This window comes from Panthera uncia, chromosome B1 (genome assembly GCF_023721935.1).
Source record: "Panthera uncia isolate 11264 chromosome B1, Puncia_PCG_1.0, whole genome shotgun sequence".
In the NCBI taxonomy this organism is placed as follows: Eukaryota; Metazoa; Chordata; class Mammalia; order Carnivora; family Felidae; genus Panthera; species Panthera uncia.
In genome coordinates, this window is record NC_064811.1 from 165989089 (window position 1) to 166001769 (window position 12681).

Below are 12681 nucleotides of genomic sequence, written 5' to 3' on the forward strand. Positions count from 1 at the left end.
CACCAAAAGCTAATATTGTATGTCAACTGTAGTTCAATAAATAAATAAAATAAAAAGGGAAGCAAACATAGTCTAAAAAGGAAAAGCTTTCTAATTCCTATTCACATCATGTTTCAAGAGACAATCAAAAATGTGGATGTTTGAAAGACACATTGAATGTTTACTTCTTTGGGTATTGATTAGCATGAAGAGGTTTTATCTATCTATCTATCTATCTATCTATTTTTGAGAGAAGAGAGAGCCAGTGAGCGAGGGGCAGAGAGAATTCCACGAGTTGCAGAGAGAGAGGGAGAGTACGGAGCCCAGAGCTGGGCTCAAGCTCACCCAGAGTTCCACGGCTGGAACTCACAAACCGTGAGATCATGGACCTGAGCCAAAGTTGGATGCTTAACTGATGGAGTCACCAGGCGCCCCAGCATGAAGAGGTTTTAGAGGCTGAAGAGAAGAATACAGAACTTACTGAATTTTTAATTAGTCATTATATTTAATGAAACAACTTCTTAAAAAGATAATATTATGCCAAATCATCTTCTCGTTGTTGTTAACTGACATATTTACAAATAGTTTCAATGCATTAATACATTCAGTATAAAGCACACACTGAAAAACTCCATAATGATTTTTGTACACACATACTATATTCAGAATATTTTCTGTTACATATTTTTTCCTCATTCATCAACAAATGTTTCCTGATTGCCAACTTTATGGCAGGCTCTGAGGATAAAATAATGAATAAGATTTATGCTTTCTATTTTTATTTGTTTGTTTTTAAGATTAATGCTTTCTATAGGAGCTGACAGTCTGTTAGAAAAGATGCACTTGTAACTAGATTTTTCAATACTGTATAAAAGTGCTTGTTTAATTTTCTGCAATATTCTTCATATTAAGACCTAGCATACTAGCATGGTACCTGACACATAATTGGCACTCAATCAATATTTGCTCAATGAATGAATGTTAATAAATCATAGTTTGTATTTGGCTTTATCCTGTTATTTGACGTTTGACTAACTTAAAGGATTTTTCTGGAATAGCTTAAGAGGTAAATGGATCAAAACATTAAAGTGACAATGCTATTTTATACCAGTTTTAAAACTAAAATTCAGGGTGTATATAGTGTTAGTTGGAAGTCACCTACTTATAAACTACCAAGGTTATAAACTTCTGTAGGCTACAGCTTAGTCCAGCATGATATAGGTATATACTGGATCACAGTTGTTTTTTTTTTATCAGTGTCCTTGATAAGTACGAGTATGTTGTTTTTGTCAAATGGATGAAAATAAGGCAATGGAGTCCTTATTACATTTTTGTTGTTGTAAATAGTTCATTTTTGTAGAAAAATTGGGAAATGTAGACTCTAAGAAAACAAAAACTTGTATAAATCACATATAATCACTGTTAATATCTTATAGTTTCTTTTTTTTTCTTTAAGATTTTAAATTATTTTTTAAAAGTAATCTCTACACCCAATGTGGGGCTGTAACTCCCAACCGCTGGACCAAGAGTTGCATGCTCCACTGACTCAGGCAGCTAGGTGCCCCAACATCTTGTATTTTCTTGCAGTCCTTTTTCTTCTTTTACATTTGTATTTATCCTTTTTTAAAGAAAATTGAAATCATTTTGGACATTTCCTTTTGTAGTCTTTTTTTCCCCACTCAGCATTGTATTGAAAACACTTTTCTCTGTGGTTAATGGTAAAAATATCAGAATTTACTTCACTATTCTTTATTTTTGGATGTTTGGTTTGTTGATACTGCTTGCTGCCTATCTTTTCTCTCCTTCCTTACTATCAAAATTCTATTTTTTTCAGATAAGTGAGATTGGGGTTTCAGAGAAAACCTTTGATTTCACTTTGGGGAAGCCCTTAACCCAGCCCCAGGGAATGAATTGGTTGGTCTGAGCTAGTCATATAAACCCATTCCTTGTCACCAGTGATTGGTCTAGGGATAAACATGGGATTCTGTTTTGCCCAGTAATATATAAAGGGAACTCTGCTGTGTGCTTTTTAGGTGTGTGAGTGTGTGCGCGCGTGCGCATGCGTGCTGACACACACTTTGAAACACTTCGTTTCCAGATGAAAAGACGAGCAAGGTGAAAGTTTCTGAACCCCTGTTTAACTACATCATATCAAATGTGGGTGGGTACACTATAGCATTCATTTTGTGATCATGAGGAGGTGCTAAGGATGAAAAGCAGACCTGTGAATTACAGATCATAGAGGGAAAGAGGACATGGTTTCTTGGTGACAGCATTAAGCTGGTACACTAAATCTGGACATCTTACCTCCAGATTTCTTGTTTCATGAGATACTTAATGTCTTTATGGCTTAAACAATTGTTAATTGGATATTTATCACTTGTAATGTAAGTGGATGTTTTCTAGTTACTTCTGCATATTGCTACAGTTAATACCTTTCTGAATTAATAACATTTCTGATATTTACTTAGGTTAGATTCTTATAAGTAAAAGAAGTGGATGAAAGACTATGAACATTCTATTTTTTTTAAGTTTATTTATTTTGTGAGAGAGAGGAAGAGAGCACGCGAGTGCACAAGCAAGTGGGGGAGGGATAGAAAAGGAGAGAGAGAATCCCAGGCAGGCTCCTCGCTGTCAGGGCAGAGCCCGACATGAGGCTCTATCCCATGACAGTGAGATCATGACCTGAGCCAGAGCTGAGAGTCAGACACTTAATGGACTGAACCACCGAGGTGCCCCAGACTATGAACATTTTAAAGATTTTTGATACATATTGCCTCATTGTTTTCACAGAACTTTATTCACTGTATTTATATTTTCTTTCTATACTTAATAATTGTTTTCCTTGAGCCTGTGTGAAATAATCAAGGCAAGATGATTTTTTTCATGCCCAGAGGAAGCATATGTCTTTCCTGAAGCAATGCAGGCTTTGATTAGTACAAATACTAAGGAGTTTTGGCATTTAGGGACTGATCCAAATCTCATTGACAAAAGAAAATAGTAAAGTTTCACTTACTTCTGAGCTTTTTGACATCCCTTCTTCATTTGTACCTATTATAAACTACTTACTCTGAGGTAGGGCAAGCTAAATTTTAGTTTCTTTTAATTGATTCTTCAATAAGAGAAAGGGCTAAAGGAGATTTTTTTTTTTTTTTGAGAGAGAGAGAGAGAGAGAGAGAGAGAGAGGCAGGCAGAGGGAGAATCTTAAGCAGGCTCCATGCTAAGTGCAGAGCCCAACGTGGGGGTTGATTTCATGAACCATGAGATCTTGACCTGAGCCGAAATCAAGAATTGGATGCTCAACTGTCTTGATTCACTGAGATGTCCGGGTCCTACTGGCATTTAATGGGCTGGGTCCAGGGAAACAAACATCCTGCAATATGCAGAAAGTCCTAAACAACAAAGGATCATGCTTTTCACATAGTCAGTATTACCTCTGTTGGGAAACACTGTTAAATTTTGGGGATGGGTGTGAACAAACAAAGCCAAGTCTTTTACTGTGTTTTCTAGTGAAAGGGGCAGCATTGTGTATTTGTTTAGTGTTATGAAAATCAAATCAGGGTAAGGGACTAAAAGAGCCCACAAGGATAGCTAATTTAGATGGAGATTAGGGAAGGCTTATCTGAGGAGGTAACATCTGAAGAGAAACTTGAATGACCTGAGGGAGTGAGCCCTGCTTACCTGATGGGAGGTGGGGGAGGGGTGAGTACATTCCAGCAGAGGACACATCAAGTATTAAAGCTCTGAGGCTGGAGCACGCCTAATGCAGTCCAGGAATAGTAACAAGGCCAGTTTGGCTAGATGGAAAAATGAGTAGGGGGGGAGATGTAGGCAATGTGTCAGAGGGATAGGCAAGGGTTAGATGATATCAGGCTTTGGAAACCATAGTAAGGAGTTTGGGTTTTATCCTGAATGCGAAAGGAAGCCATTGGAGATTGTTTTGAGGTGGGAGTGACATATTCACATGTATGTTTTGAAACAGTCACTCTGGCTGGTTTGTGGTAAACTGTGGAAGCCTAAGAGTGGGTACAGGGAGGCCAGTTAGGAATCTAATCCTGTAAGCATGGGCAAGAGACATTGGTGATTTAAATTAAGCATTTTGGGAAGCATCTGGATTTAGAATTTTGAAACCTTTTTTTGGGGAGGTGGGAAAATCTCAGTTAAATTCATCAAGCTGTTCAGATCATGACACATTTATTACTAGTCATTGCAAAGTCCCTCTCTGCTTTATTTTTTTCTTATCTATGATCTCTATTAATATTTTCCCCCTCTTGCCATTATATATGTTTCTGTTATATTTGGTATATGCCTCAGAAGACATATAATACATTACGCTAATTTTATAATATGTAAGGTTTTGGTGGATAAAAGTATTTTAATTTTACATAAATATGGTAGTGTTCAGTGTCCTCAAACTCAAGCATACATCATAATTTCCTCGAGCACCTGTTCAAAAACAGATTGCTGGGCCCCACCCCAGAATTCCTGGAGTCTGAAAATCTCTGTCTCTAACAAGTTCCCATGTGATGCTAATGCACTACACTTGAGATGAATGTGACCACGCTATGGCCCTGTTTCTGTTGATTTGAGTTTTTATCTATCATGATGTTTTTAAGATCTATCCAAGTTGCTGTCTCTCAGTCGTTGCTTTCTGCTTGCCGTAGAGTATTCCATAGTATACATCTATGACATTTTAGTTCTTTATTCTCAATGGTGGACACCTAGGTTGCCTCCAGTTTCTTTTTTCTATGAACATTACTGTTATGAATATTCATAAAAATATAAATCTACTGATGGTACCATGTTTTAGTTTCTCTGTGGCTTATGTACAAGAGTGGGATTGACAGAGAAAAGGGCATATACCTTCCATACTTGAACTGACCATCACAGATTCCTCTTCAGAATAGCTGTACTAATCTATACGCCTGCCTGTAGCAGCTAAGAGTTCATACTTCCTTATAGCCCTCTTTCCAGAATTTGGTTTTATCTCATTTTCTATATTTACAAAAATGATGGGTATAAAATAGTATTTTATGTTTCAAGTAATATTTTTCCAATTACTGATGAAATTAAGCATCTCCTTACATGTTAGCCATTCCACTCTTATAATCACTGTTAAGAGTTTCTTATATGACCTTTAAGATATAGGTTAAGCATTTACCAGCATATTTCCATATCTATTTTTAAAAAATAAATGTACTTATCAGTGTACATTTGCCCTTTACGTGCTGCTCTATCTGGGTCCTTCAGATTTTGACCCGTATTGTTTCTATTATCATTCAGTAGTTTATATTTTAAGATTCTCTTTAACCTTAACACAATGAAGTAGTATGTTTTTTGTTTCTAGTCATGCAAGATTTTTTTCATAAAGTTAATATTTTGTTATTGATTTTATTAGTGTAATTATTTAGAGAACATAACCTGGACATATTCATTCTTTGGAATTTATGGGGACTCTATTTGTGATGAGATACCTAGTAGATATTTTTGACTATCTTTTTTTTTTTTTTTTTTAAGTATCTCTGCACCCAAATGGGGCTTGAACTCATGACCCCAAGATCAAGAGTTACATGCTTTACCAACTATGCCAGCCAACCACCCCTTTATGACTGTCTTGTGTATACTTGAAACTTAATGCATTCTCTGTTGAATTGTTCCCTGTGACGTTCATTACTTTTGTCTGCTTGAACTAGGAGTTACTTTTTGGGTGTTTCAGAAGAGCCAACTACAGTTATTACTGATTCTTACCATAGTCCTGTCAGTTGTTGCGTGTGTTTTGAGACTGAGATATGTAATGAGGGAGTGTGTGGCAAGCTGAGGGCAAAATGCAGGCTAAAGCACCCCCTCTCCCACCTCAGGTGGAGTATGCGTGATATTCTGTGGACACTCCTGGCTACACAAGAACAAAGGAAAGGGGTTAAAGGGCTTGCCATGGTAATGTGGGAAGCAAAGGCAAATGAAAAATTAAATTCCATGCTGCCTGCAGCCCATTGACAAGTCCTTGAAACCAGCAGAGTGACCTCCCTCTAGGATCCCAGCTGCCTCAAGGATGACATTTTTGCTAGGGGCAAAAGAGAATCTTAGTTTAACCTTATCTCAACCTCCAGGATCCTGTAAATCTACTTCGTTTATCTCAAGTGCCCCAAGATATATGCTGGCAATCATACTCCAAGCTTAATGCCCACCCCCCATACATCTGAAAGGTCTCATGACTACGGACGGTAATAAATGGCATTTCCCTAGCAACAGCTGGCCTCTCAAGGTCCTGGAAACCTTGCTTCCACAATACCTTAGGTACTTACTCTATACCTGACCCCCTCCCAACTTGAGGGTATATAATCATATAATCAGTAACCCATCACAACCACAGTGCAGCTCTTCTGCCCCATGGGTCCTGTCCCCATGCTTTAATAAAATCACCTTTTTGCACCAAAGACGTCCTCAAGAATTTCTTGGCTGTTGGCTCCAGACCACCCCACCATCACCCCAAAACTTCATCAATATGTATACTTCATTATTAGTATATATGATTGCTCTTCATTATTTGCAGATTCCGTTTTTGCATACATGCCTCCCTGCTAAAATTTATTTGTAGTCCCAAAATCAATACATATAGTGATTTTGAGGTTCTAGTCCCTTTCATCAGGAGCTAGGAAATACATATAAGCATACTAAGCTGCACATATACCCACATTTTTATCTGTTTCTTTATCTATCTGTATATACCCTTAGAAAAGTGAGTTTTGATTTCAGTCCAAATTCACAAGATTCAGCCTAACCTTACCTCTTTCCTACTCTCATGATTTATAATATATTCACTTGTCTGGTCAATTCTAGTATACTCACAAAGTAGGTATATAGCAGCCAAATCATGCTTTGAAAACAGATTCACTAACTAGAGATACAGTATTTGTGTATATTTCTTTGTGTCTTTACCTTGCAGTATGCAGTCAAAATGCTGTTTTCCAAAGTTACTTGGGTTCTTTTTTCCCCATACCCTCCTTTGTTGCTTTGTTTTTCGTTTATAATACAATTAGGTTTATTACTTGTTTGCATTCTATTTTGGGTTTCTTTCACATGCTGGTTGATTACCTGTTTTGTGGAGGCACATGTAGAACTTTACTGTTGTTGTAGAAAATCAAAGCTATCCAAAAAGGTATGCTTTGAGAAGTGTTGTACCCTGCTCATCCCCCTTAAAGTGTTCTCAGTGCTCCCTTCTTTCCACCCCTTTCCTCTGTGCCCTTTGTAGGTAACTGATGTCTCTAGTTTCTGATTTATACTTCCTGTATTTCTTCTGCACAAATGAGTAAATACATGTGGATCTCTTATATCCTTTCTTTATTACAGAAACAGTAGCATACTTTTTTGTACTTTGCTTTTTTTCACTTCACAGTATATTTTGGAAATTGCTCCAAATCTGTTTATAGAGATCTCTCTCTCTTTCTTTTCTTTCTTTTTTCTCCCTTTCTTTATCTCTTTCTTTTTCTTTCTTTCTTTCTTTCTTTCTTTCTTTCTTTCTTTCTTTCTTCTTCATGGTACTTTATTGTGTTTGCTCAGCCTTACATCCTATGTATAGTTATTTAGTTTGTTTCTAAAATTTTGCTATTATAAGCAACACTGCAACTTTGTGCATATGTATTTTCTTATTGTTGGAAGTGTATCTTTAGGGTATGCTTCTAGAAGTGGTCAAAAGTTAAATGAATATGTTGTTTTATCAGTTTTCGCCATATTTTTTTTTACTGTGCAAATTATTTTTATTTGTAGATAGTCAAATTTATCCGTTTTTTGCCTCTGGTTTTTCGTCATTAGTACACTTTATCTTAGCCAAAAGGCCGAGAAGCATTTGGTTTTTTGTCATTAGTGATAAAGTTTTCCCCTACACTAAAGGATAAAGAACTCAGCACTTTTTCTTCCAGAGCTTGTATGACTTCATTTTGATATATTTGTTTTTTGATACATTTATCTCCCTTATCCATTTGTCATTCATTATGTATTATGTGAGAAATATAGATCTATTTTTTTTTTTTTTGAAATGCCACCAGTTGTCCCAGAGGCATTTTTTGAGAAGTCCATCATTACCCCCTGTGACTTAGGATGCTAACTTTTATTATATACCAATATTGTATGTACTTGGATTAATTTCTGGACTGTTTTATTCCACTGGTATATTTATTTCTATATGTGCCAGTACTACTGTTTTGTTTTGTTTTGTTTTTTTAAGATTTAAAAAAAATGTTTATTTATTTTTAGGGGCTTGGGGGTGGCTCACTTGGTTGAGCGTCTGACTCTTGATTTCGGCTCAGGTCAAGATACTAGGGTCGTGGGATCGAGCTCTGCTATGGGCTCTGTGCTGAGCATGGAGCCTGCTTGGGATTTTCTCTCTCTCCCTCAGCCCCTCTCCCCAACTCGTGTTCTCTCTCTCTCTCTCTCTCTCAAATAAATAAAATGAAAAAAAATTTTTTTAAATCTTTAGTTTTGAGAGAGAGAGAAACAAGCAGGAGAGGGGGAGGGGCAGAGAGAAAGAGGGAGGGAAGATCTGAAGTCCGGTCCATAATGACAATAGAGAGCCAGATGCTGGGGCCCAAACTCAGGAACTGAACCTCGAGATCATGACCTGAGCCAAAATCAGATGCTCAACCAACTGAGCCACGCAGGTGCTCCCAATTATAGAAGCTTTACAGTATCTTTTAATATCCAGTAGGGCTAGGCCCCTCTCCCCATTATATTTCTCTTTTTCAGTGTTTTTTGTTTTTGTTTTTTGTTTTTTCCTGGCTGTTCGTGCATGTTTATTTTTCCACAGAAATTTTATTATCAACTTATCTAACTCCATAAAATAACTTGTTGGTATTGGAATTGCAGTGGTTTTATAAATTAGGAAGAACTGATGCTGAATCATCCTATCCAACAAGGAATGTTTTTTCATTTGTTCTTGCCTACTTTTGTGTCTTCCAGGAGATTTTTAAATTTTTCTTGGTATTAGTTTTGCACATTTCTTACTAAATTTATTCCTGTGTGTTTAGTCTTTTTTGCTGGTATTGCAAATGGAGTTTTCTCCACCATGTGTCCTATTTATTGTTTGTGGATATTAATTTTATATCCTGCCTTATTACTGAATTCTTTTATTTTTTGAATTAGTTTAATCATTGATTTTTCTGGAGTTTTTCAGGTATACTATCATATCATCTTCAAATAGAGTTGTTTTATTTTTTTCTTTACCCATTCTTAAGCTTTTAATTGATTTCTCTTGTCTAATTCAATTAGCCAATACCTCTAATATAGTGTTGAATAGTAGCAGAGATAGTGGATATCCTTGTCTAGTTCCTTATTTAGTGGAAATTTCTCTGGTGTTTCCTCATTAAATAAAATACAGATTTTAAGATATATGTATATATATATTTATATATGGGGAGATATATATATATATATATATATATATATATATATATATTTATTTATTTATATGGGGGTGGATTTGTCACAGAGCTCTAGATACTTGGAAAAACCGTGGAAATAGAAATTAAGGAAAGGTATCTATGAAGTCTACTCTATGCTCTGTTGGAGTCTAGGGCAACAGCTTGTTCCTTTCAAAAAGCTGGAAGGTTTCATGTTTCAGTTTGGGAATGACAATTAGATATGCCATTACAACAAGTCATTTAAGTCATTTGAATTCACGTAAATTGTCTTTGTGCGTTGTCATGGTCACAAATAAAAATTTATCCTTATGTTTGTCTTTTTATAGTGTGTGCTGTTTTTGTGGAGTTTAAAGATTAATCATCCCAAAACAGTGTTTCTGCTTCGAGGAAATCATGAGTGCAGGCATCTTACAGAATATTTCACCTTCAAACAGGAATGTAAGTATGATCACTTTTCCAGAACCTTTTTGTTTGTTTGTTTTAAGTAAACTCTACCCCTCACAGGCTTGAACTCACAACTCTGAAATCGAAAATCCCATGTTCTACCGACTGAGCTAGCCAGGCGCCCCATAACATTTTTAGTTACCCTTTTGTCAGTCCCAAAATGAATCGCACAGAAACCAAATAAAGAAACTAATGGAACCCAAATGGTTTCTGTTGTTTATTTTCTGATAAGAACCAAGATTCTACCTTTTAAGACATTTATTTTGAAAATATCTTTTGTGGTTTCTTCCTATTATGTAATGTAATACATTTGGGATATTTGGAAAACATAGAAAAGTCCAAAGAAGATAAAAGTTGTCCACAGTCATGCCACTTAAAAATAATAACTATTATCTCACTATTTGAGATATAGTCTTCTTTTCTGCATATATAAAAACCTATCATGAAATAGTTGAAATACATATGTATCTATACATATTTTCAAAAAAATTAGACTATTAAATGTACTGTTTAATAAATTGCTCTTTACATTTTATATAATAACTTTTTCTAAATTTTTTTTTTTTTAAGTTTATTTATTTTTGAGACAGAGAGAGAGCATGAACGGGGGAGGGGCAGAGAGAGAGGGAGACACAGAATCGGAAGCAGGCTCCAGGCTCTGAGCCATCAGCCCAGAGCCCGACGCGGGGCTCAAACCCACAGACCGCAAGATCGTGACCTGAGCTGAAGTCGGACGCTTAACCGACCAAGCCACCCAGGCGCCCCTATAATAACTTTTTCTAATTAAATCATTAAGTACCATTAAATATCTTTGAACATGATTTTAAAATGTTATTATAATATTTTAAAAGTATTTCATCTTATTAATACACTATCATATATGTAGCCAATTTAGTAACAGCTGTATGACATTTCTGTTGTTTCCAACTATAAATCATACTGTACTAGTAAAAAAAGCTTATTATTAAGGTAGAATTTTTTTGAAAGGCAAACCATTGCTAAACCATTTGAAAAAAAAAACCAAAAAAACTGGCACATTTCTTTGACCAGCACTCACAGTTGACTCTTAACATTCAGTGTGATGGTAACTAAATTGGGCTTGAGAGAACTTGCCCCAGGGCATTTGTGCTTATTGTTTCTTGTCTTCCCAGATAGCTATCTGTTTATATATAAGACCTACATCCTTACTTCATTCTTGTCATCTCCTCAGAGACTTTCTTCCCTGGTTCCTTTTTCTAAATTAAAGATCTCATCATTTTACTCTCATACCTTGTCTTTTTTTTAATGGTATCCATCAACGCCTGAAATTTATATATATATATTTTTATATAAAATTTATATTCAAGGGGCATCTCGGTGGCTTAGTTGGTTAAGTGTCTGACTTCAGCTCAGGTCATGATCTTGTGGTTCACGAGTTCGAGCCCTACGTTGAGCTAGGTGCTGACAGCTCAGAGCCTGGAGCCTGCTTTGGATTCTGTGTCTTCCTCTCTCTCTATCCCTCCCTCTCTTGCACTCTGTCTCTCTGTCTCTCTGTCTCTCTCTCAAAAATAAATAATCATTTAAAACTTTTTTATTTAGTATTCTTTAAAAAAATTAAATTTATATTTAAAAAATATATTTATTTGTTTGTTGTTTTTCTATCCTGCCGTAAGTTAAATTCCATGATGACATGTTTTATCCACTGTTATTTTTCCAGAATAGTATCTAATAACTCATTGGAGATGTTTAAAAATAGTGGTTGTGGGGCGCCTGGGTGGCTCAGTTGGTTCGGCGTCCGACTTCGGCTCAGGTTACGATCTCGCGGTCCGTGAGTTCGAGCCCTGCATCGGGCTCTGGGCTGATGGCTCAGAGCCTGGAGCCTGCTTCCAATTCTGTGTCTCCCTCTCTCTCTGCCCCTCCCCCGTTCATGCTCTGTCTCTCTCTGTCTCAAAAATAAATAAAAAAACGTTAAAAAAATAAATAAATAAAAATAAAAATAAAAATAGTGGTTGAATTAATTTGTTAAATGAATGATCATCTAGGATTTGTATCTTAGCACAAATTCTCAGAAGAGAATTACTAAGTCAGAGAGCATGAACATTTTAAAAGACTTTTTGATACATACTCTAAATAGCCCTCCAAAAAGATTATATATCAGTTTATATTTTAATGAAGTTTTATATTTTTATATAAGGTGAAAAGAAAATACTGAAATAAAAACCACAAAATTTTACCTTTTCTCATTCCTAAAATTTAGTATATTCTGTATAAAATAAGGAAGCTGAACTAAATTCTTGGATATTGTCTGGCTCTAAAATCTGCTTCTTTCCTCAAATAATAATAAATATATACAAATGTTTTATTGTCATATAACTGATGGTTTGATCAGATTTCACTTTGTGTCCTATTCCAATGATTATCTTGGAGGAATCTATTATAAAATATTTAAAGTTTTATTCCCCCCAAAATATTCAAAGTTGAAAAAAACTGATCCTGGGTGACTCACTCGGTTAAATGAGCGACTCTTGATTTCAGCTCAGGTCATGATCTCATAGTTCATGCGTTTGAGCCCCACATCAGACTCCACTCAGTCGCTGTGCAGAGTCTGCTTGGCATTCTCTTTCTCTCTCCCTCTCTGCCCCTCCTGTGTCTCTCTCTCAAAATAAATAAATAAACTTAAAAAAAAAAAACTTTTAAATTTGTTTTCTGAGACTCAAGAGTTTATCCAATCCTTGGCCCCAAAATCCCTTTAATTAATACAACTTGGTAGTGTTTCATATGCTCATATTAACTCTCGTTACCATAGCTTCCTACACTGAAGTTGACAGTTGTAATGATGGCCTTTCTCCTAGTAGATCCTGAAAGG

General features: G+C 35.9%; 1 protein-coding gene across 2 annotated transcripts in view; it reads left to right on the forward strand.

Moving 5' to 3' along the window:
* The window catches only part of PPP3CC (protein phosphatase 3 catalytic subunit gamma), a 98578-nt gene that overhangs the window by 42328 nt on the left and 43569 nt on the right, over nt 1–12681 (forward strand). For both annotated transcript variants that reach the window (XM_049631551.1, XM_049631550.1), the window contains exon 4: nt 9719–9830. In XM_049631551.1, the coding sequence (XP_049487508.1) occupies nt 9719–9830 (112 nt within the window). The remainder of the gene's footprint in view (nt 1–9718; nt 9831–12681) is intronic.